This window comes from Chelonia mydas, chromosome 7 (assembly GCF_015237465.2).
Source record: "Chelonia mydas isolate rCheMyd1 chromosome 7, rCheMyd1.pri.v2, whole genome shotgun sequence".
Classification (NCBI taxonomy): domain Eukaryota; kingdom Metazoa; phylum Chordata; order Testudines; family Cheloniidae; genus Chelonia; species Chelonia mydas.
In genome coordinates, this window is record NC_057853.1 from 123,085,116 (window position 1) to 123,110,038 (window position 24,923).

Consider the following 24,923-nt stretch of genomic DNA (forward strand, 5'->3'; position numbering starts at 1 on the left):
TTGTCTAAGTAATTTTTAACTTGTTCTTTCCCTATTTTAGCCTCTGATCCTACCTCATTTTCACTGGCATTCACTATGTGAGACGTCCAATCGCCACCAACCCTCTTGGTGAAAACCGAAACAAAGAAGTCATTAAGCAACTCTGCCATTTCCACAATTTCTGTTATTATTTTCCCCCCCATCATTGAGTAACGGGCCTACCGTGTCCTTGATCTTCCTCTTGCTTCTAATGTATTTTAGAATGTTTTCTTGTTACCTTTTATGTCTCCAGCTAGTTTGATCTCATTTTGTGCCTTGGCCTTTGTAATTTTGTCCCTACATACTTGTGTTATTTCTTTATATTCATCCTTTGTAATTTGATCAAGTTTCCACTTTTTGTAGGACTCTTTTTTGAGTTTTAGATCGTTGAAGATCTCCTGCTTAAGCCAGGGTGGTCTCTGGCCAGATTTCCTGTCTTTCCCACGCAGTGGGATAGTTTGCTCTTGCGCCCTTAATAATGTCTCTTTGAAAAACTGCCAGCTATTGTTTTTCCCCTTAGACTCGCTTCCCCTGGGATTTTACCTACCAGCTCCTTGCGTTTGCTAAGTCTGCCTTCCTGAAATCCATTGTCTTTATTGTGCTGTTCTCCCTCCTACCATTCCTTAGAATCATGAATTCTACTATTTCATGATCACTTTCACCCAAGCTGCCTTCCACTTTCAAATTCTCAACCAGTTCCTCCCTATTTGTCAAAATCAAACCTAGAACAGCCTCTCCCCTAGTAGCTGTCTCCACCTTCTGAAATAAAAAATTGTCTCCAACACATTCCAAGAACTTGTTGGAGATTCTGTGCCCCGCTGTGTTGTTTTTCCCAGCAGATGTCTGGGTGTTGAAGTCCCCCATCACCACCCAGTCCCGGGCTTTGGAGGATTTTGTTAGTTGTTTAAAAAAAGCCACACCCACCTCTTCTTCCTGGCTAGCAGGTCTATAGTAGACCCTGACCATGACCTCACCCTTGTTTTTTACCCCTTTTATCCTTACCCAGAGCCTCTCAGCAAGTCTGTCTCCTATTCCCATCTCAACCTCAGTCCAAGTGTGTACGTTTCTAATATACAGGGCAACGTCTCCTCCCTTTTTCCCCTGCCTGTCCTTCCTGAGCAAGCTGTACCCTTCTCTACCAATATTCTAGTCATGCGTATTATTCCACCAGGTCTCTGTCATGCCAACTATGTCATAGTTGTGTTTATTTACTAGCATTTCAAGTTCTTCCTGCTTATTCCCCATACTTCTTGCCTTAGTATAAAGACATCTAAGATACCGATTTGATTTCCCCCACTCCCACCCCGTTCTGTCTTGTCTCTCCTTTATCCCTGCTAAAACAGCCCATGCTCCCCCCAGATTCTGACCCTTCTCCCAGGTCTCCATGTTTTTTACTTACCTGTGGGCTTTGGTCACCTGCCCCCTTTAAAGCCCTCCTCACTAGGTAAGCCAGTCTGTATCCAAATATGCTCTTCCCCTTCCTTGATAGGTGGACCCCATCTCTGCTTAGCAATCCTTCTTCCTGGAACAGCATCCCATGGTCAAGGAAGCCAAAGCCCTCCTGGCGACACCATCCTCGCAGCCTGGAGGTGAATGCCAGGCTGCATCTGTCTCTGCCTGGGCCCCTACCCTTGACTGAAGGATCAAAGAGAACAGCACCTGCGCTCCCAACTCCCTCACCCTTACTCCCAGAGCCCTGTAGTCACTTCAGATCTGCTGAGGGTCAAACCTCGCAGTATCATTAGTGCCCACAGGGATGAGTAGCATGGGGTCATAGTCAGAGGGCCGGATGATCCTCGACAATCCCTCTGTAACATCTCGGATACGGGCCCCTGGCAGGCAGCATACCTCCCAGGATGCAGTGTGTGATGGAGTGGGGAGGATTGACCTGGGGGACGTTGCAGGGGAGTTTTACTGGGACTGTCTGCATTGGTGATGGGATAGCAGGGGGTGGCTTCACTGGAGGGATGATACCTGAGCCTGTCACCTGGCCCCAACCCCCCTTCTGGGCTCAGGTGACAGGCTCATGTATTGTCCCTCTCGTGAAGCCACCCCCTGCTATCCCATCACCAATGCAGACCGTCCCAGTAAACCTCCTCTGCAACATCCCCAGGTCAATCCTCCCCACTCCCTGCTTCATCACACCATGTCAAGGCAACAGATGGATGCCTCCGTCCCCTTCAGAAGAGAGTCTCCAACCACCACTACCCTTCGTTTCCTCCTGGGAGTGGTGGCTGTGATCCTCCCAGCCTTGGGGGTACATGGCTTCTCCTCCTCCACCTTTGGGGGCGATTCCTCATCACTCGTTGCCAGGGCAGCATATCGGTTTTCCATCACCATGGTGGGTGGGTTGGGAGTAGGGATGGAGCACAGCCTGCTGCTGGAAGTCACCAGCAACGAGTGTCCTCCCTGTGACAGAGCCATATCCTCCTCCCGCAGTGGTGTGGCAGCAGTTATCTCTAGTTGGATAGCGTACTCAGCCATGGATGTCTCCATGTGAATACTCTCGAGGACTTCCTCATGGGCACGGATACTCCTCAGCCTAGCCACCTCCTCCTGTAGCTCTGTCACCGACTTCCTGAGAGATTCCACCAGCAGGCACCTTTCGCACTGGATGCTCCCCCAGCGTGGCTTTCTGAGAGTGGGAAATGCCCGCCACGGTCTCTGCAAGTCCACACCAGGATCTGGGTGGAGGCATCCATGGTTAGGTTCGCTGTCTGGATGCAGGTGGAGGAGACAGGAGCAGCGTGGCACTGGTGTTGGCCCTTCCTAACCATAGCGACTATATTACATCGCCCTCCGTCAAACTCCCTCTCAAACTCCCTTGTTGCTGTTTAGTTCCATCTGGAAGTCACTAAGATGCATTCATGTATGTTAGAGTAAATCTGATAAGCGTGTAAATGCTGAGAATTCCTTATGCCACAATAGAGATGTCTGCTGTTTACTGGGGTGAAGGAATTATCCTCTTGTGGAACAGTGGGAATGAGCATTTCTGGATATTGTAGCGTCAGGTTGCCAAAAAGTGCAAGTTGTATAAAAGTAGCAATAAGATTAGTCAGTGGTCTAATGTGGTTACCCAAACCAGCAAGGTCAAAAGTGAGCTCCTGGCTGACAAAATGAGAACCTAACACTATCCAATCAGAGAAGTGGTCTAATTTTTCAGATCTTCTTTCACCGTAGCAGTTCAACCAGAACTTCCTCTTCATAGAATATCAGGGTTGGAAGGGACCTTAGGAGGTCATCTAGTCCAGTCCCCTCTGCTCAAAGTGGGACCAATCCCCAATTTTTACCACAGATCCCTAAATGGCCCCCTCAAGGATTGAACTCACAACCCTGAGTTTAGCAGGCCAATGCTCAAACCACTGTGCTATCCCTCCCCCCAACTCCCCTCCCTACCTAATTAAACTAGAAACATCAACAGGGTTGAGGACCACTCAGGTCAAAGTTAATTGCTAAGGATCCAAGTAATAGAAAGGTAACTGGTAGTAAGGAGAGGACTGAAATTACTGGTGAATTGGAGGAGTGGGACTGGTTGGGATCATAGAATCATAGAATATCAGGGTTGGAAGGGACCTTAGGAGGTCATTTAGTCCAACCCCCTGCTCAAAGCAGGACCAATCTCCCAACTAAATCATCCCAGCCAGGGCTTTGTCAAGCCTGACCTTAAAAACTTCAAAGGAAGGAGATTCCACCACCTCCTTAGCTAACGCATTCCAGTGCTTCACCACCCTCCTAGAGAAAAAGTTTTTCCTAATGTCGAACCTAAACCTCCCCCACTGCAACTTGAGACCATTACTCCTCATTCTGTCATCTGCTACCACTGAGAACAGTCTAGAGCCATCCTCTTTGGAACCCCCTTTCAGGTAGTTGAAAGCAGCTATCAAATCCCCCCTCATTCTTCTCTTCTGCAGACTAGACTAAACTTCTCTTCTGCAGTTCCCTCAGCCTCTCCTCATAAGTCATGTGTTCCAGTCCCCTAATCATTTTTGTTGTCCTCCGCTGGACTCTTCCAATTTTTCCACCTCCTTCTTGTAGTGTGGGGCCCAAAACTGGACACAGTACTCCAGATGAGGCCTCACCAATGTCGAATAGAGGGGAACGATTACGTCCCTCGATCTGCTGGCAGTGCCCCTACATATACATCCCAAAATGCCATTGGCCTTCTTGGCAACAAGGGCACACTGTTGACTCATATCCAGCTTCTCGTCCACTGTCACCCCAGGTCCTTTTCCGCAGAACTGCTGCCTAGCCATTCGGTCCCTAGTCTGTAGCGGTGCATTGGATTCTTCCGTCCTAAGTGCAGGACTCTGCATTTGTCCTTGTTGAACCTCATCAGATTTCTTTTGGCCCAATCCTCCAATTTGTCTAGGTCCCTCTGTATCCTATCCCTACCTGCCACCGTATCTACCACTCCTCCTTGTTTAGTATCATCCGCAAATTTGCTGAGAGTGCAATCCACACCATCTTCCAGATCATTTATGAAGATATTGAACAAAACCGGCCCGAGGACCGACCCTTGGGGCACTCCACTTGATACCGGCTGCCAACTAGACATGGAGCCATTGATCACTACCCGTTGAGCCCGACAATCTAGCCAACTTTCTATCCACCTTATAGTCCATTCATCCAGCCCATACTTCTTTAACTTGCTGGCAAGAATACTGCGGGAGACCGTGTCAAAAGCTTTGCTAAAGTCAAGGAACAACACGTCCACCACTTTCCCCTCATCCGCAGAGCCAGTTATCTCGTCATAGAAGGCAATTAGATTAGTCAGGCATGACTTGCCCTTGGTGAATCCATGCTGACTGTTCCTGATCACTTTCTTCTCCTCTAAGTGGTTCAGAATTGATTCCTTGAGGACCTGCTCCATGATTTTTCCAGGGACTGAGGTGAGGCTGACTGGCCTGTAGTTCCCAGGATCCTCCTTCTTCCCTTTTTTAAAGATGGGCACTACATTAGCCTTTTTCCAGTCATCTGGGACCTCCCCCGATTGCCATGAGTTTTCAAAGATAATGGCCAATGGCTCTGCAATCACATCCGCCAACTCCTTTAGCACTCTTGGATGCAGCGCATCCGGCCCCATGGACTTGTGCTCGTCCAGCTTTTCTAAATAGTCCCGAACCACTTCTTTCTCCACAGAGGGCTGGTCACCTCCTCCCCATGCTGTGCTGCCCAGTGCAGTAGTCTGAGAGCTGACCTCGTTAGTGAAGACAGACGCAGAAAAAGCATTGAGTACATTAGCTTTTTCCACATCCTCTGTCACTAGGTTGCCTCCCTCATTCAATAAGGGGCCCACACTTTCCTTGACTTTCTTCTTGTTGCTAAGATACCTGAAGAAACCCTTCTTGTTACTCTTAACATCTCTTGCTAGCTGCAACTCCAGGTGTGATGTGGCCTTCCTGATTTCACTCCTGCATGCCTGAACAATATTTTTATAATCTTCCACTTCTTGTAAGCTTCTTTTTTGTGTTTAAGATCAGCAAGGATTTCACTGTGAAGCCAAGCTGGTCACCTGCCATATTTACTATTCTTTCTACACATCGGGATGGTTTGTCCCTGTAACCTCAATAAGGATTCTTTAAAATACAGCCAGCTCTCCTGGACTCCTTTCCCCCTCATGTTATTCTCCCTGGGGATTCTGCCCATCAGTTCCCTGAGGGAGTCAAAGTCTGCTTTTCTGAAGTCCAGAGTCCGTATTCTGCTGCTCTCCTTTCTTCCCTGTGTCAGGATCCTGAACTCGATCAAGTGTCCAGTCCACAAAAACAGGGCAACTGACAAAGGAGTGAAAACAAAATAGGCACATAGTCAAAAGTGAAAAATAAGTGTCTGTTCTACCAGTGTGAGAAGGTTAAAGTCAAAGACAGATGAACTAGAATGCCGGGCACTGGAAGAGGAACTTGACTTAATGGTCTTATCCATAGTGTGGTGGGATGACAGATCGATGGGACATGAATATTTGACTTAACTCCACAAGCAGAACTGATCAGGCCATAAGCCGGGAAGGCAGTAGGACATGCAGCACTGTGTGTAAAGGAGTCCCTGGAATCTACTTAGACTTTCTGACTGGAGAGGACCACGCAGTAGAGGCTGTGTGGCCGTGTCACAAGTAGCAGAAAACCACGTACTCGTAAGGTAATGCTGCAGCCTCCTCAGGGGACGAATGTTGAGAGGAACTGAAGAGGCAACTAAATCTAATAAAATCTAACCAGGGAGGTCTCCAGCTACCTGCACATACGCCAGTCCAGTGTCGCAGTGAGAGAGGGTTTAGAGAAGCAAACAACTTGACAGCTTGAACAAGTGCTTCTTGGGATAGCCCGGGAGTAACAGTAACCACAATAGAATTAAACAAAAGCAAAATCTGATGGCAGTTAAAGTTCCAGCAAGACACTCCATCCAGCCAAAGCCTTAAGAATGGAAATTACAGAAAATGCAATACCAGAACATAAATCCATGGTATGCCCACACCTTCAGTCCTGGGTCCAGTTCTCATTGCTTCATCTCAGAAAGGATAGCGTGGAAGTGGAAAAGGTTCAGAGAAGGGCAACAAAGTTGATCAAGGGTATGGAATGGCTTCATGGGAGGAGAGACTAAAAAGATTAGAGTTGTTCATCTTCAAAAAGAGATGACTAAGGGGGGGCAGGATAGAGGTCTATAAAATTATGAATGGTGTTGAAAAAGTGAATAAAGAAGTATTATTTACCCTTTCACACAATGCAAAAACTAGGGTCACCCAGTGAAATTAACAGACAGCAGATTTAATCCAAACAAGAGACATGGAGTCATTGGTCACTACCTGTTGAGCCAGGCGATCTAGCCAGCTTTCTATCCACCTTATAGTCCATTCATCCAGCCCATACTTCTTTCACTTGCCGGCAAAAGAACTGTGGGAGACCATATCAAAAGCTTTGCTAAAGTAAAGGAATAACACATCCACTGCTTTCCCCTCATCCACAGAGCCAGTTATCTTGTCAAGATGAGCCTGGGAGCTTGAATTCATAACCTTCCTAAACACTAAAAATTCTGGACTGAACAGAGACACTGGATTTATGGCTTATTACAACAATCGTAACTCACTAACCCCAATTTTTGTCCTATGACTATAGGTAGGGGTGTTAACAGGCCGCTTCACCTTGAATGGTTCCTTACAGTAAAAACTATCAGTTTGAGCTTGTATTTAGCTGTGACACTCTGAGTCCCTTTCCCAGATCTGAAGAAGAGCTCTGTGTGGCTGGAAAGCTTGTCTCTCTCACCAACAGAAGTTGATCCAGTAAAAGATATTCCTTCACCCACCTCATCTCTCTAATATCCTGGACCAGCATGGCTACAACAACAGTGCCTATTCCATCAGGATTGGCATTTGAAGTCAGGAGCACCTGTGCTCCCAAGTTAGGCAGGTCCCTTTGACAACCCTCCCTCAGGTGCCTAGGTATGGATGTAGGAGACTAACTTTGGGCTCACAGGTTTTGAAAAATTGTGCCTCTGTGTGTGTGTGACAGAGAAGTTTATACTAACTCTGTTACTTTATTAAAAAGATAAATAACTTTTCTCTGAAGCAATTTTGTTTTGAAGTGATGGATTTTTATGCCACGATGAGAAAAGTTTTTAACAAACATACAATTTTAGATCCTGATGCTGCAAATACTTGTGCATAAGCTTGACTTCAAGTGCATGAGTATTCACACATGGGGACCATTCATGTGAGTGAAGTTACAGATCTGCTTTAGTCTGTGTGGAACCAGGGCCTTAATTTTGAATATTCTGATTTTTCGCCTGTAGTAGTTTTGTAAATACCAAATAAGAAATCCCACCCATAGTAGCATTTGAAACATTTATAACTTAGTTCATTATAAATATTAATCCATAGTTGCAATGACGGAATTTTTCAAATTAATTTTACAGAGCCTAAACTTGATTTAAATCTGATTGTTCAAACAAACAAACAAACAAACACACACAAAACCCCACAAGTGATTCAGACCTCTCCGCTCTGCACCCACCAGAACAGAACTGAAGATTAGTGACCAGCCAATAGCATGCAGCGCCTCTCCAAAGGTGTGCTGCTCGGGGGCAGGGAAATCAAGCTGTTTCCTCCCAAAGAGAATCCCTTCCCTCTCTGTGCTGTCACCCCAGTCCATCTCTCTGCCACCTACTGCGGACACATGTCATGCAGAATGGTCTAAGACTGCGAGTTTACTGAATAATCCCTGAACTTTTTCTCTCTTCTCTCCCACCCTCTCAAGAGTACTGCTGCTTTTCCTCTGTGAGGCTGGGCCGTCTACTAGGGAATGAGAATGGGGAAGTATAATGGAGCTCGGGGTTCTCACCAGTGGGAGATGCAGCAAGCAGCAGCCAGGCACAAAATGGCTACTTAAGAGCTGCAGCTGCTTCTCTCTGCTGAATTTAAAGGACCAGACCCAGAAAGGCATGGTGGGACTGCCTGCCTGCCTAAGTTTGGAGAGGGGCTGGCTGATCTGGAATCAGGCTGAGTGCTTGTGTCTGGCTGAAGGCAGCAAGGCTGGGTTGTAGCAGGAGGGTGGGGGGAACGCTTTGGCAGGCCCTGGCCCCCACCTGAAATGAGGCTGAACGTTGAGAGTGACAATGGAGAGGGCCAAGGGGGAGAGAAAGTTGTGTTGCACTATGAAGGAGAAGCAGCAGTGGATGAGGAATGGTCTCAGATCAGAGGAAAGAAAAAGAGACTCGATCTATCTGGATTTGAAGAAGGAATGGATAAAACAAAAACAACATTTTCCAACTGTCAAATCAGTAACAGAAAAGGTGCAAATAGGAGATGTTAACCCCCCTGCAAATGGCAGACTAGAGAAAGCGAAGCATTGGTGACCTACAGAGTTAAAAGAACGCAGGGTGGAGATCTATGGATAGGATGTACACATATGGAGCAAGCTGAAAAACTTCTTAAAACTGCAATCTTAGGGAAAATGAAAGTTACTTGTCAGCTGCCTAAATCTCTGATGGAAACAAGACGAGTTATGTCTGGAGTGTGTGTTAAATGGCTGCTTAGTAGGGGAGAGAGAGTAACCAGCCATCTATGGCTTTACGCATAACACTTGAACTTCTGGATAGGGTCCAAAGGAGGTATCAGTCTTTCTGGATTAAACCATATATTCCCGCCCACTCCCAGTGAGGTGCTGTAATTGTCAAAGGTTTGGACACGCAGCAGCGATCGAAAGGTACAGTTAGGTGCAGTAAATGTGGAGGAAATCACTCATACGAGAAGGAACAGAACCTAAGTGCAGCAATTGCGGGGGAAAGCACAGGGCAGCATAGAAAGGATGTGCAGTGGCAGAGTGAGCTAGAGAAATACAAAAAATTAAAATCATTCAAAAAATATCATATGTGGAGGCTACCAAAAGGTGCCCCCGCTGCAGGAAATAGAAAAAGAAAAATACTCAAGTAAGAGAAGAGATGTATGGGTCAGCAGAACACATCTCTGGTCAGGGAGGAGGACAGGAGAGGATGTATTGCTGTAGGAAAAGGAGAAGTTTATAGCATTCATTGTAGAAGTAATTAACTGCACCTTGCAGAAGGGGGGAAAATGAAAGGATTAAAATCATAGCAACAGCAGCAGAAAAATATCTATAGACGGGCAAACTCGAGAGACTGCATTCATGTGAGATTTTAAATGAAGGCAATAATACAGCTTAAATAATATGGTTTTAACGATCCTTAGCTGGAATGCATATGGTTTAATAATGCGTGGACAGGAATTTAAGAAAGCCATCTTTGAAATGGTAAAAAAGCCTGAAGTAATATGTGTGCAAGAAACATGGCTAATAAGTAAATTTATGATCAATCTGCCAGGACATGATGCACTCCAGAGAGGCTACCAGAAGTGGCAGGTCTGTATATTTAGAAAAGAGGGACTTAGTTACATCAAAATGGATGTGAAGAAACTAAGTTTTGAATATAATGCTGTTGAGAATCCCATGCAGAATGAAAACACTTATATAGGGATTTATAATGTTTATAATCCATGTGAAATTAACCAGTTTTTCTAATTCTAAAATAACTAATGTCAAAAACCCATTCATAATTTGCAGAGACTTTAATAGTCACAATGAGCAATGCAGAAGTAAGAAAACTGACCTAAGTGGTAAATGCTTAGAACAATTTATGATATGCATCATCTGGTAATATTGAATACAGGCTCACTTACTAGATTTAATTCAGTGGGTGGATCCTTTTCCATTCTGGTTTTGGGAATTGTGATAAATAATATAGCTAGGAAATGCAGGTAGGAAATTCATAAAGAAAATGGAATGGGAAGTGATCACTTCTCTACATTTATTGAGTACCATGGCTGAGAAAATGTCAAAAACACAAAGAGTTCCTAGCTGGAATTTTTCAAAAAGTTGATTGGGGCCTTTTCAGGATTAAATGTGATGAATATTCATGTAGTAACTGTTCAAGTGATAGGGTTGCCAACCCTCCACGATTGGCCTGGAGTCTCCTGGAATTGGCATCGAGCAATCCGAGAGATTTTAATAGGATATTTTCAGAAAATTACATTGTCATGTTGGGGGAAAAAAATCTCCCAGAATAGCTTCAATCAGAGTTGGCAACCCTATCAGGTGACAATCTAGGAGATCCTGTAACAACATAATAAAAGGAATGACTGTATAGCAGAAGCTGATCTGGGCATCTAAAACACATCAGATTGACCCCAAGTTAGAAATCCAGTTCCCTGGTGGAATGAGGATTGCAAATTATCGATCAGGGAAAGAAATAAGACATACAAGTAAGTAAAACACACAATGAATAGTAAAGACTTAATAAATTATAAAAGATGTAAGGCAGTGGCACAAAGGATTATTCAAAAGACAAAAACAGAAAGTTGGATAAATTTGTGGGAAATGGAACAAAAATTCAAAGCGTTCAGAAATACATAAGCAAATTCAAAGAACAAATGGAATTTGAAGTAAAAGGAAATGTAAACCGGGGCTTTATGTAAGCAATAAAATTGAGGTCTCCAGCATGGGAAAGGCAGACATTATAGCAAAAGAATCAAAAGGTCAGTAGTCATATGAATCAAAGTAATGAGTTTTGTGAGGGGAAAAAGAAGGTTTATTGAGGAAAACGATGAACTGTTGAATGGCTGGAGAGAATGTGATGATGTGTTAAACAAAAATTGTAGTATGCAGGAGCTTATTGCAGCTGTTCGGAAAAGGAAAAATACAGCTCCAGGTAAAGAGACTACCAGTAATAAATGCTTCAACACTTCTCATAAGGGCATAGGAGTCCACTGTGGTCACAGAGTGATCTATGGCATAAAGAACTGCTGCCAACTGAATGGAAACAAGCATTGGTCATACCAGTTAGGAAACCCAGCAAGGAACACACAAAAGCTAATCATGCTTATAGGCTATTGCCCTCACATTCTGCGTGGGGGAAAATCACGGCAAAAAGGGTACATGTGAGACTAGTGGAATACTTGGAGAAAAGTGATGTTATAACTGAGGTCCGAAGTGGTTTCAGAAAAGGAAGATGCACAGTTGACCATATAGTGAGGCTAGGAACAGAGGTACAAAACAGCATAAGGACTAAGAACGTTACAATAACAGTCTTCCTGGACTCTGAAAAAGTACTTGACATGCTAAGGAGGGAAGGCCTCCTATGTACACGAGCCAAAACTGGAATAGAAGGGAGAAATTTTTGGTGGATAAGGAACATTGTAAGTGACAGAACTACACAAGTAGTCAAAGTGCGAACAGCTTTATCAGAAACTTACAAGCTTACAAATGGAACTCCACAAGGGACTATTATCAGCCCTGCTTTGTTTTCCTTTATGCTAAATGAACTCCTGGAAAGCATGCAGATGGGAATATTTCCCTTTTCACAGACAACTGTGTTATGGGACTGAGCATAAAAGGCTCAAAGTAGTCAAAGAATAGACAAATGAGGCACTCCAGAGAGTTTCCAAGTTGGGAAATGATTGGAGATTTAAATTCTCACTTGCAAAAACTAAGGAAATGCTTTTAACCAGGAAGAAAGTTAGGGAAGACTGGCACTTATATCTTTATGGTGAAAAAATTCAGGTAGTTCAAAAGTTTATGTTCCTTGGAGTGGAACTGGATAATAAATTAACTTGAAAAGGTCACATAGATAATATCATACAAAAGTGTAAAAGTAGGATGAACTTACTGAAAAGTGTAGCTGGGAACAAGTGGGGTGCAGATAAGAAGGTATTGATGATGACGTAGCGAGCGTTGATAAGACCAGTTTTAGACCACAGATGCCAAGCTTTTGGTTCAGCCTCAAAAACAACTGTTAGAAACTTGGAACAGCTCCTGGTCAAACTTCTGTGATTGGCATGTGATAACAACACCAGAATGTGTGCTGCAAAGAGCCACTGAAGGAGCACCTCTGAATTTAATGATGAAACTATTAGATTTAACCTTCTGGGCAGAGATAAAAGGGAATAATGAAAATGGAAGTGCACATCAGATTTATGAGGATTGCTGGGAGTTTAGTGGACAAATTATATGGGTTGCCACAGAATTCCTCATACTGTCAGGGTCAAAAATGGGTAAAGGAGCTATGTAAAAGAAAAACTGAGAGAACTAAAAAATTGTAGTTATGGGAAATCAAATGATAGCTGGACACTTATTCTCCATTTGTGGATTTGGCATTGTACGGAAAAAACAAGGGGAGCAAAAAAAAACACTAATGAGATTTCTGAATTTATTTATGAAAAATGGAGCCAGCTTTGCCAAGTCTGTACAGATGGATCAAAAGATGACGGCACAGGTAGAGTGAGAACAGCCTTCTGCGTTCCTAGTCTTGGAATCCAGAAATCTAAAAGGCTATCAAATTATGTAGCCATTCTGATGGCTGAACTAATGGAGATAATGTTGAAACTAACCTAGATTAGAGATATGCAACTGTAATTTTGTCATAGAATCATAGAATATCAGGGTTGGAAGGGACCTCAGGAGGTCATCTAGTCCAACCCCCTGCTCAAAGCAGGACCAATCCCCAATTAAATCATCCCAGCCAGGGCTTTGTCAAGCCTGACCTTAAAAACATCTAAGGAAGGAGATTGCTTATGCAAGCATTATGACAAGCCAAAAAAGGACTTCCGAAAGCCAATATGACATAATAAGTGAAATAGTGTTCCTAACTATGGAAATAATGTAAGCAGCTATCTGTGTAACAATAGCATGGATTCTGGCACATATCAGAATACCTGGAAATGAAATAGTTGACAAAGCAGCAAACCAAGCTCTAAAAAACGAGGAGGAAGATATTAAGATGCCCTTAAGTAGACAAAAACAACAAGGAGTCTGGTGGCACTTTAAAGACTAACAGATTTATTTGAGCATAAGCTTTCGTGGGTAGAAACCTCACTTCTTCAGATGCATGGAGTGAAAGTTACAGATGCAGACATAAATGTACTGACACATGAAGAGAAGGGAGACTAACATGGCTACCCCCTGATACTTGACACCATGCAAGGCACTAAATTTAGCTGTATGGAGTGGAAATCCATCTACCTCAACAAAAAACTCGCACAGATACAGACAGACATCATCTTCCTCTCCAAGTGCAAACAGATGGACATCATACCAAATGGACTGAAGGTAAAAAATCCATTGCAATCGACATACTACTCTGACTATGGTGAGAGACTGTGCCACACACTCTCAAAGAGACTGAGGAACCACCTGATCAGCATCCTGTACAGCAGACAGGAGAAGATCAAGAATGAGCTCTCAAAACTGGAGACTCTCATTCAAAACCAGCCTCCCACACAAACTTCCGCGTGGTTGGACTTTACAAAAACGAGACAAGCCATTTACAACACACACTTCACTTCTCTACAGAGGAAAAAGGACAGTAAACTATCTAAACTCCTACATGCCATAGGGGGCTACAACAGCGATACCCTCAACTCACCTAACAATATTGTTAATCTATCCAACCACACACTTAACCTGGCGGAAGAGTCTGTCCTATCTCGGGGACTCCTATCTCTTTCTGCCCCACCACCCCCATGAACATGATACAGTTCTGCGGTGATCTGGAAGCCTACTTTCGTCGTCTCCGACTTAAGGAATATTTTCAACACACCACTGAACAGTGCACTGATCCACAGGAACCCTCCTACCAACACTACAAGAAGAAGAATTTCTGTGTGGACTCCTCCTGACGGTCGAAATGGCAGACTGGACTTCTACATAGAGTGCTTCCGCAGACGTGCACAGGCTGAAATTGTGAACAAACAGCATCACTTGCCCCATAACCTCAGCCGTACAGAACACAACGCCATCCACAGCCTCAGAAACAACTCTGACATTATCATCAAAGGGGCTGACAGAGAAGGTGCTGTAGTCATAATGAACAAGTCGGATTATGAACAGGAGGCTGCCAGGCAACTCTCCAACACCACATTCTACAGGCCATTATCCTCTGACCCCACTGAGGAGTACCAAAAGAAACTACACCATCTGCTCAAGAAACTCCCTGCTACAGCACAGGAACAGATCTACACAGACACACCCCCAGAGCCCCGACCAGGGGTATTCTGTCTGCTACCCAAGATCCATAAACTTGGAAACCCTGGACGCCCCATCATCTACATCAGCCACACCATCAGAGGCTTATTCACCTGCATGTTTACAAATGTGATATATACCATCATGTGCCAGCAGTACCCCTCTGCCAGGTACATTGGCCAAACCAGACAGTCCCTCTGGAAAAGAATAAATGGACACAAATCGGACATCAGGAATGGTAACACACAAAAGCCAGTCGGAGAACACTTCAGTCTTCCTGGACATTCTATAACAGATTTGAAAGTAGCTAAACTTGATCAAAAAAACTTCAGAAACAGACTTCAAAAGAGAAACAGCAGAACTAAAATTTATTTGCAAATTTAACACCATTAATTTGGGCTTGAATAGGGACTGGGAGTGGCTGGCTCATTACAGAAGCAGCTTTGCCTCTCCTGGAATTGACACCTCCTCATCTGTTGTTGGGGGTGGACTACATCCACCCTGATCGAATTGGCCCTGTCAACACTGGTTCTCCACTTCTGAGGTAACTCCCTTCTCTTCATGTGTCAGTATAATAATGCCTGCATCTGTAAGTTTCACTCCATGCATCTGAAGAAGTGGGTTTTTTACCCACGAAAGCTTATGCCCAAATAAATCTGTTAGTCTTTAAGGTGCCACCAGACTCCTTGTTGTTTTTGTGGATACAGACTAACATGGCTACCCCCTGATACTTAAGTAGACAAGAATTTAAAAGTTTGGTCACGAAGGAGCTTGTGTAGGAATGGTCAGAACTACAGACTAAGGAAACAAAAGGATGAAAATTCTATGATGTATGCTCAAAAACCAAAGATAATACTATACTCCACAGTCATGTTAGAAAAAGTGAAGTAGTCATCTTTAAAGTGTTAAATGTAAGTTAAACTGATTAAAAAGACCAAGGTGGGCTGTGTAATGTGTGGAAAACCAAAGAAACCTGATCATGGTCTATGGCATTGTGCACAATATGCTACGGAAAGAAAGTTTCTTTACAAAAAATTGAGTGAAATCAAAGATTTTTCCCTGTAGGGACTAGTGAGAATGTCAGAAAAATGGAATAGTACACACACACAAGGCTGGCTGTGTTTCCTGACGGATACTGGACTGAGTGAAAGAATATATATTTTAAAAAACCTTGGCTAAAAATGCATGAAGAAAATGGCGGTCATAGCCTTGTATGATGAGGCTGTTGCACCAAAAAACAAAGACAAAAGCATGCTGGGAACCAGCTGCCTGCAAGAAGGCAGCCTGTACTGGGAAGAGTTAGTTGGGGCCAGGATTTTGCATACCATTGCTATCTCACATCCTGCAAGGGAGAGAGCCGAGAAGTGTCAGCACTTTTGGGGGAAGGGGATTGCAGTGGGAGCAGCAGCATCAGGAACCCAAGTTTTCTGGAATCTCCTCTTCTGTGGATGAGATATCAGTATTAGGGAGTGTGCTGTGGTGGGGAATGGACTAAGATCACCAACACATTCTGCAGAGGCCTGGAGAAGCCGCGTGTTCATTGTGATGGTTTTCCATTCCTACCACCTTAGGCACCTGCTCTGTTTGTGACATGGGTGTTAGTATGGAAATCTGATCATAGAATCATAGAATATCAGGGTTGGAAGGGACCTCAGGAGGTCATCTAGTCCAACCCCCTGCTCAAAGTAGGACCAATCCCCAATTAAATCATCCCAGCCAGGGCTTTGTCAAGCCTGACCTTAAAAACTTCTAAGGAAGGAGATTCTACCACCTCCCTAGGTAACGCATTCCAGTGTTTCACCACCCTCCTAGTGAAAAAGTTTTTCCCAATATCCAACCTAAACCTCCCCCACTGCAACTTGAGACCATTACTCCTTGTCCTGTCATCTGCTACCACTGAGAATAGTCTAGAACCATCCTCTCTGGAACCACCTCTCAGGTAGTTGAAATCAGCTATCAAATCCCCCCTCATTCTTCTCTTCTGCAGACTAAACAATCCCAGTTCCCTCAGCCTCTCCTCATAAGTCATGTGTTCCAGACCCCTAATCATTTTTGTTGCCCTTCGCTGGACTCTCTCCAATTTTTCACATCCTTCTTGTAGTGTGGGGCCCAAAACTGGACACAGTACTCCAGATGAGGCCTCACCAATGTTGAATAGAGGGGAACGATCACGTCCCTCGATCTGCTGGCTATGCCCCTACTTATACATCCCAAAATGCCATTGGCCTTCTTGGCAACAAGGGCACACTGTTGACTCATATCCAGCTTCTCGTCCACTGTCACCCCTAGGTCCTTTTCCGCAGAACTGCTGCCTAGCCATTCGGTCCCTAGTCTGTAGCGGTGCATTGGATTCTTCCATCCTAAGTGCAGGACCCTGCACTTATCCTTATTGAACCTCATCAGATTTCTTTTGGCCCAATCCTCCAATTTGTCTAGGTCCCTCTGTATCCTATCCCTACCCTCCAGCGTATCTACCACTCCTCCCAGTTTAGTGTCATCTGCAAACTTGCTGAGGGTGCAATCCACACCATCCTCCAGATCATTTATGAAGATATTGAACAAAACCGGCCCCAGGACCGACCCTCGGGGCACTCCACTTGATACTGGCTGCCAACTAGACTTGGAGCCATTGATCACTACCCGTTGAGCCCGACAAGCTAGCCAACTTTCTATCCGCCTTATAGTCCATTCATCCAGACCATACTTCTTTAACTTGCTGGCAAGAATACTGTGGAAGACCGTGTCAAAAGCTTTGCTAAAGTCAAGGAACAACACATCCCCCGCTTTCCCCTCATCCACAGAGCCAGTTATCTCATCATAGAAGGCAATTAGATTAGTCAGGCATGACCTTCCCTTGGTGAATCCATGCTGACTGTTCCTGATCACTTTCCTCTCGTGTAAGTGCTTCAGAATTGATTCCTTGAGGACCTGCTCCATGATTTTTCCAGGGACTGAGGTGAGGCTGACTGGCCTGTAGTTCCCAGGATCCTCCTCCTTCCCTTTTTTAAAGATGGGCACTACAGGAGCCTTTTTCCAGTCGTCCGGGACCTCCCCCGATTGCCACGAGTTTTCAAAGATAATGGCCAATGGCTCTGCAATCACATCTGCCAACTCTTTAGCACTCTCGGATGCAACTTGTCCGGCCCCATGGACTTGTGCACGTCCAGTTTTTCTACATAGTCCCGAACCACTTCTTTCTCCACAGAGGGCTGGCCACCTACTCCCCATGCTGATAATCTTCCTAAGGCGAGGTGGTTTGTAGTGTGGCTACAAGTGTTTATTTTCTGTTAAAACAAAGGACTTTAACTCCAATTCTTGAATGTTCAAACAGCCGTTCCAGCTGTATCCCAATTACAACAGGCTGTATGATCTCTTCCCAAAGTAACATGATTGGGTTATTTTTAAGTAAGCTGGTTTGCTGCTGTTTGAACGTGGAGTCGGAAATCTGGGGCTGCTCTAGAATAATTCACAGCATAAAATAGGTACTTGGCCAAGAGAAGAAAAGTCTGAGTGTTAGTCCCAACTGCTGTTAAGTCGCCCCTAGTGCTCTTTGTAAGGGCTTGGTGGTTTTTGGCTGAGTGCGCGTGTCATTAACAACCAGCTTTTGGCCAAAAGAAATAACATTTTCTCACCCAAAGACTTGTATGAGACCAGATGGCCCCGAGTGTCTGGAAGTAGGTCTTGGCAAACATGACGTTCTTGAAAGCAGGATTTTGCTAGGATTTATTCCTGATGACACATAGCTGCTGGTTTGATGTAGCCAACTCGGATTCATTTTTTCTTAGTTTCAAGTCGTGTTGTGTTATTACTCATTAAACAGACGCTACGCTTGGCCTTATGTGTGACAAAGGGAAAGAATCTCTGAGCCAAAGAGCTGACAACATTTTTAAACACCCGAGGACTGTTAAACAGACAAATTTGATCAATTAATTTTTCTAAAGTGTGCCTTAAACTTTGTAAGAGCAGCAGTGCCACTTGCTGTGATGTGACCTTTCCTAGTCCTGTAGGAGTGGGAGGCTGTGACTCTGCCCTCTGAAGTCTTGCAAGACATGTTTGGGATGAGAGGGAGGGATTTTTCATTATGGAAATTTCCCCTGCTCTTCTGTGTGAAATTGGCAATATTAAACTTCAGCTGGAAGGTTTAATAGCCTTGGATCGAAGGATGGGGTTACTTTACAAGTTCTCCAGCAGGTCCATTATTGTTAGGGTAACGGTGTGCTAGCTGCTTTCCACATATCTAGGAGAACGGTCCCTGCCCTGACGAGAACACAGCCTGAAAGCGAAGAAGTGGCTGAGGGCTAGGGGAGAGGAACGCCACAGATGAGCAGGTACGCACACTCACTGTAAGTGCCCCTCACACCTACTGGTTGTTACTGGCTAATTGCTTGTAGGCAGCATGACAGAAGTGGGTCTAAATGAGACATTTGAATGATGGGAGAGGGGGCCTGGAGTATTAACTCAGGAAGGTCCATTCCTTGCATGGGGCAGGATGGACGAGAGCACAGGGAGTGGTAGAGGAATTGGAGTAACAAGACTGGCCTCATGGGCAAAGCCAAGGAGTGAGGAAGGTTATGCAATAACAGACAGAATCAGTTACCAGACTGTGCTTAAGAAAACTGCGCACCAAAGTTTCACACCAGCAAGGCTTTTGGGGGAACTAGCTGCTACTCTCCTGGAGGCCATGTCTCTCTGGAGAGGAGAGGCTGTTCTTGACTTAGTCATAAGTAATACACTGGAGTTAATTCAAGGATTAACAGTAGTCCAGTCACTAAGTAACAGTGACCACAGCAGAGATGGATCCAACATACAAGGGGGAGGGAGGAAACCAAAAAGTGACACAGTGACTCGGAACTTCAGAAAGGGAGATTTCAATAAAACAAAAAGGACAGTCAAAAAAGGCACTAAAGTTAAAAATAAAGTAAAATCCTTAGCTGTGGCTTGGATGCTATTAAAAAACCAAAATCCAGTCATCTCAGAAGGCATGTGTGCTACTGAACAAAACGTGAACCAGGCAATCAAAGAGTAAACCAGTGGAATTAAACGGCAGGTTCAGGAGGCTACTGATGCCAAACAAATCCTTCTACATTTGGAAGTGAACCCAAGTAAAGCTATGAAACAGGAGCATAAATTACAGTGGGCAGTGTGCCAGAGGGAAATTAGGGAGGCCAAGGTGGCTTTCAGACAGCAAGGAGCTAAACAGATGTTTCAAACTTATCAGAAGCAGGAAGCCTACAAAAGAATCCGCGCAGAATCTGCTGGATCATTGGGGCTAAATGGAGCAATTAAGGAAGACAAAGACATTACTGAGAGATGGAATAATTTCTTTGCAGGAGTCCTCATCACAGGGGAAATTCCGTCCCCAGCCTACCGTTTTATAATAAGGAAGATGAGGTTCTTGCAGAGGCTGAGATGTCAGAAGAAGGGAGGTCCTTGAAAAAGTAGTAGGTCCCCAGGCCAAAATGGTCCAGCCAAGGGTTCTGAAGGAGCCAAAGTATGAAGTGGCTAAACTGCTAACTAAAATCGGCCCCTGTTCCAAGGGCTCGGAGGGTAGCTAATGTTGAACCTGTATTTAAAAAAAGGCTCTAGGGCCAATCCAAGGAGTTGCAGACTCCTAATCCTTAGAGTTGTAGCTGGCAAACTGACTGAACCAATCATTAAAACCAGAATAATTAAACACCTAAAAGATCATGCTACAACAGGACCTGACAGTACAGTTTCTGCCAAGGGAAACTGCCTCTCATGAATCTAAAAAGAAAAGGAGTACTTGTGGCACCTTAGAGACTAACCAGTTTATTTGAGCATGAGCTTTCGTAAGCTACAGCTCACTTCATCGGATGCATAGCATATCGTGGAAACTGCAGAAGACATTATATACACACAGAGACCATGAAACAAAACTTCCTCCCACCTCACTCCCCCGCTGGCAACAGCTTATCTAAAGTGATCCTCAAGTAGAGCCATTTCCAGCACAAATCCAGGTTTTCTCACCCTTTCCCCCCCCCCCCCACACACATACAAATTCACTCTCCTGCTGGCAACAGCCCATCCCCCTTTGAAACCCCTCTTTATAATGCGCATGATAATCAAGGTGGGTCACCTCCAGCACTAATCCAGGTTTTCTCACCCCCACCCCCACCCCCACACCCCCCCCTTTTCCAAAAACCACACACACAAACTCATTCTCCTGCTGGCAACAGCTCATCTTACAATGTGCACAGCAATAATCCAAGTTTAACCAGAGCGTCTTGGGGGGGGGTTTTGCAGGAAAAAAAACAAGGGGAGACAGGCTACCTTGCATAATGACTTAGCCATGAATCTGTTACAATTCTCTGATCAGGTCAGTAGAGTTGCGGGTAAGGGAGAACCACCTGACATAACGTACCTGGACTTTCAAAAGGCCTTCAACAAGGTGCTGCACTGCAGGGAAGCCAAGAAGCTAAGTCCCCATGGCGTGTTAGGGTTGTATTGTCCTGGTTCAGAAACTGGCCAGGAGACAGCAAACAAACAAAGTGTAGGAGTAAATGGTCTCTTTTCACCATGGCAAAAGGTGAATAGAGGGGGCATCAGGGTTCCATATTGTGTTGTTTAATATATTTATTAATTATCTAAATAAGGGGATGAGCAGCAAGGTAGCAGCATCTCCAGATGACACAAAGTTACGCAGGTCGGTCAAATCCAGACAAAATTATGAGGAACTTCAGAGGGACCTGAGCAAGTTAAGGAAAAGGGAAAACACAGAGGCAAATGAAGTTCAGCATTGATAAATGCAAGTAATGCATTTATTGGAGAGAAAAATTTAAACTACTCCTACACCTTACACGGTTCTAAATTAGCTGTGTCAGTTCAGGAAAGGGGCCAGGATGTCACTGCAGACAACACAATGGAGAGCTCTGCATAGGTGCGAGCAGAAAAGCTAATGAGATGCTACGGTGCGTATGGGATGGGGAATAACACAGACAATACTATAATGCCTTTTAATTATTGGTGCAGCCTCAGCTGGATACTGTGTGCAGGACTGGTCACTCATCTGAAAACATATACTGCAAAATTAGAAGGGATTCAGAGAAAGGCAACAAAAGTTATTAGGGCCCTCGGAAAACTCTTAGAAAGGAGATGAATAAACGGGGACTTCACAAAAGTTCATAAAATAAAAAGAGTGTTATAGAGAAGATAGATTCTGTGTGTCTGATAATACAAGAACAAGAGCACAGTCAATGTAATTAACAGAAAGCAAATTCAAAACTGATAAAAGGAAATACTTTTTCACATAATGTGTAATTAGTCCATGGAACTTACTGCCACCTAAAGTCATTGAGGTCACAAACTTAGCAAGATTAAAAATGAGATTGTACATTTATATGGATAATAAGAATAATCAGAGTTATAGCAGTTAATACTAACCCACTTCGGAAGGGATATTACATCTTGTACACCAGGGCTTAAGCCGATCTCTTAACTCTTAGGCCTCAGGAGGCGAGCTAATGCGGTGCGGGGAGAGGGGAAATGATCCCAAATCTGCCTAATGTGAAGTTTCTTGCACCTTCATCTAGGGCATCTGGTTCTGGCCACTCTCAGAGACAGGAGCTGGACTGGACGGACCTCAGGTCCCACCTAGCCTGGCAGTTCCTGTGATGCTCTCCATATCTCTTTCCTTTGGTTTGGAACTGGCGGGTTTCCCCGCTCAGTGTCCATTGGGGAGGGGAGTTGTCAGTGCTCAGTCCCCACTCTAGACCGTCTGTCCCAGGCTCCTACTTCATCGAGAGTGAATATTCTCTCGTTCCTCTGCTTCGGCAGCAGCTGAATGTCACTGAACCCAGATCTCCTCCAGGAGGGCACTGGGGCTTCCTACGCAGATCCCAGCACAGCATCAGACCCAGCCCTCGTGCCCCACCCGTTTGAGGAAGAAGCAGTAAAAGAAGCACAAAGGCTTAAGAAAACTGTCTAGATTTCATCCCCAGGAAGCGTGGATCCTGGCTGTTCCTTTCCCCTCCCTTCTCATTAGGGAGATAAGGAGGTGGCTGTAGGGCACAAGGGACTCAGCGGGTGCAGTCGGACGGGGTGCCAGCCATCCCCAGCTGGCTCAGAATGCTGCGCAATAGGGACATTTCCAAAATACTCGGCTCTGCCGTTCAGCCTGTGCTGTGCAACCTTTCCCCCAGCCAGGTAACGCTGCGTTGCTTTCCGCTGGGGTGCAGGGGAGCCCGTTCCCCCTCGTAAGTGCTTTGTTGTTTGCTTGTGTTGTTGTCTTGTGCACACAGCAGAGATGTGTGGTCCGGGGGCGAGAGGGGTAAGAGGGTTACGGGTGGAGCAGGGCTGGGCAGCCTGGTAATTCTCAAGGCTGAGCACATTAGAGTCCCGATATGCCTAGAGGAGAACTGACCACCCTCCCGCAGCACGCTAGTGAGTTACGTGGGCTCTGTCCGTGCCCAGCGCTGGCCCAGCTTGCACCTACCCGTGGGTGCTCACGATATTCAGCTTTTCCCAGTGAACCAGGTTCAGTCAAGCCTAAGGCTTCAGTTTGCCAGTGGATCACTGTGGGGTGACCTAACCCACTCCCCATCCAAGAGGGCTGTGCTCCCAGCCAGGATCAGGATCGGGGCCCAGGCCCCCTTCATCCTCACCACTGTTCAGAAGCATCAGCAGATTCCTGCCATCTGGCCAGCAGTAGAGAAGGGCCCTGCAGGAAGGTCTCATTCGCCCACTGAAAGCAGGGGGAGGGAAGGGCTCCCGGGTACCTTAAACAGGCACCTTTCTCCTTCAGGCCAGGTGCGGCTTCTCCTTGTAGCTGCCTGGCCTGTTCTTTCCATGGCAGCTTAACTCAAAGGCTCTGGGAAGAAGGAAAGTGAACCGATCCCCCTGACATTGCAGCCCAAGCAAGCACAGAACCCCCGGCTTCAGGGCAGCCTGACCACCGGCTTTAGGGCAGCTTGACCACCAACCCAGGGGAGGCACAGCCTCCAGCGAAGGCCTTTCCCTCAGGCCTGGCTAATGCCTCTGTCTTCTCACACCCCATGAAGGGATTTAACCCCTTTGCTCCCAGCTGGGCAAGGGTTGGCACAATCGGTCACAGGTATAAAGCAAATCCAAGTGGCAGTCAGACGTCGCGGCGAGAGAGTGGGGTCCCCTGGTTATCCCCATATCCTGTGTGGCATGGATCATCGCTGCACCTGCCTGTGACCAGAGGGGTCCCTGAGTGTGCTACTGAGCACTAAGGAACCGAGACCAACGGTGCAAGTGCATTCACCCCTGGGAACCCAACGGGTGCCACAGAGGGGCTGGTTACTCAGAGGTGCAGAGCACATGCAGCAGCTGCCGGTGGGCGCTCAGCATCTCTGAAAATCTGTGCCCAGTATCTCAAGTGGGGCACTCAGACAAAACAGCTTCTTTTGAAAACTTGGGCCCTAAAGTCAGAGCAAATTACCCAGAGTAGGAGCGAGAAAGACTCCCACAACTCCTGCAAGAAGTCAGCCCACTGGCAGTGGGGGCTCAGTGCAGGGGCCGGGGGAGTCTGACGCTCGGCATGTTCTGTGTGAATCGTGTCCCGTTTGACTGGGTGCTTTATCCCTCTTCCTCATCCTCTGCCTTCTGCAAGTTTTCTTAGATGGGGGCTCCAAGGCAGGGCACTGCCACAGTTCTTGTTTGTTATTTGTCCTGCTTCCAAGGTCCACTCCAAGCCGCGCCTCCCATCCAGCTCCAGGCTGGTGCTAAGAGTGTGGGGAGCTCTGGGTCAGTTTCTGTACCAGCCCAGATCGCCCAGCTACGACAGTGCTGTGCTCTCCTGCTGCCTTTCTGCAACCCTCGTGCAGCAGGTTGGAGGTATCACCCCACAGCCTGCTGGCAAAGAGCTCACTCGCGTTCTAGCCTGGAGCAGCCTGCCGCTGCTGTGGTGCTGCGTTCCCTGCCCGGGGATCTCCTGAGGAGCCCATCTGGCGGAGAGAACGCGGGCCTAGGAAGGGACATTTCGGTCCCTCAGCCTAGGGAGTCTCCCTGCTGAGGCCTGGGTGGAGACAGATGCAGGCCAGAAGCCCCTCCCAGCTGCCGAGGGATTCCATTCCTGTTCTGCTCCCTTTCGACAGGTAAATCGCACCTGGCCATCGTGCAGCGAGTGAACAACGAAGGGGAAGGAGACCCGTTCTATGAGGTGATGGGGATCGTCACGCTGGAGGATGTCATTGAAGAGATCATCAAGTCCGAGATCCTGGATGAGACAGACCTTTACAGTCAGTGTCACAGACCAGATACTGTGATGAGGGGAACCAGGATAGGGGCTGAGCTAGCTAGATTAGACAGACAGCTTGCTCAGCTTGCCCAGATAAACACAGTCAGCCTGAGCAGCCAGGAATTAATTTCCTGAGGAGGGGAGTGTATCCGTCCTGCGCCGCCACTCCCCAG

At 45.9% G+C, this 24,923-nt stretch overlaps 1 protein-coding gene across 3 annotated transcripts in view; it reads left to right on the top strand.

Moving 5' to 3' along the window:
* Positions 1-24,923, top strand: part of CNNM1 (cyclin and CBS domain divalent metal cation transport mediator 1) — a 61,513-nt gene that overhangs the window by 13,434 nt on the left and 23,156 nt on the right. For all 3 annotated transcript variants that reach the window (XM_043551212.1, XM_043551213.1, XM_037905384.2), the window contains exon 2: positions 24,608-24,751. In XM_043551212.1, coding sequence (XP_043407147.1) covers positions 24,608-24,751 — 144 coding nt within the window. The remainder of the gene's footprint in view (positions 1-24,607; positions 24,752-24,923) is intronic.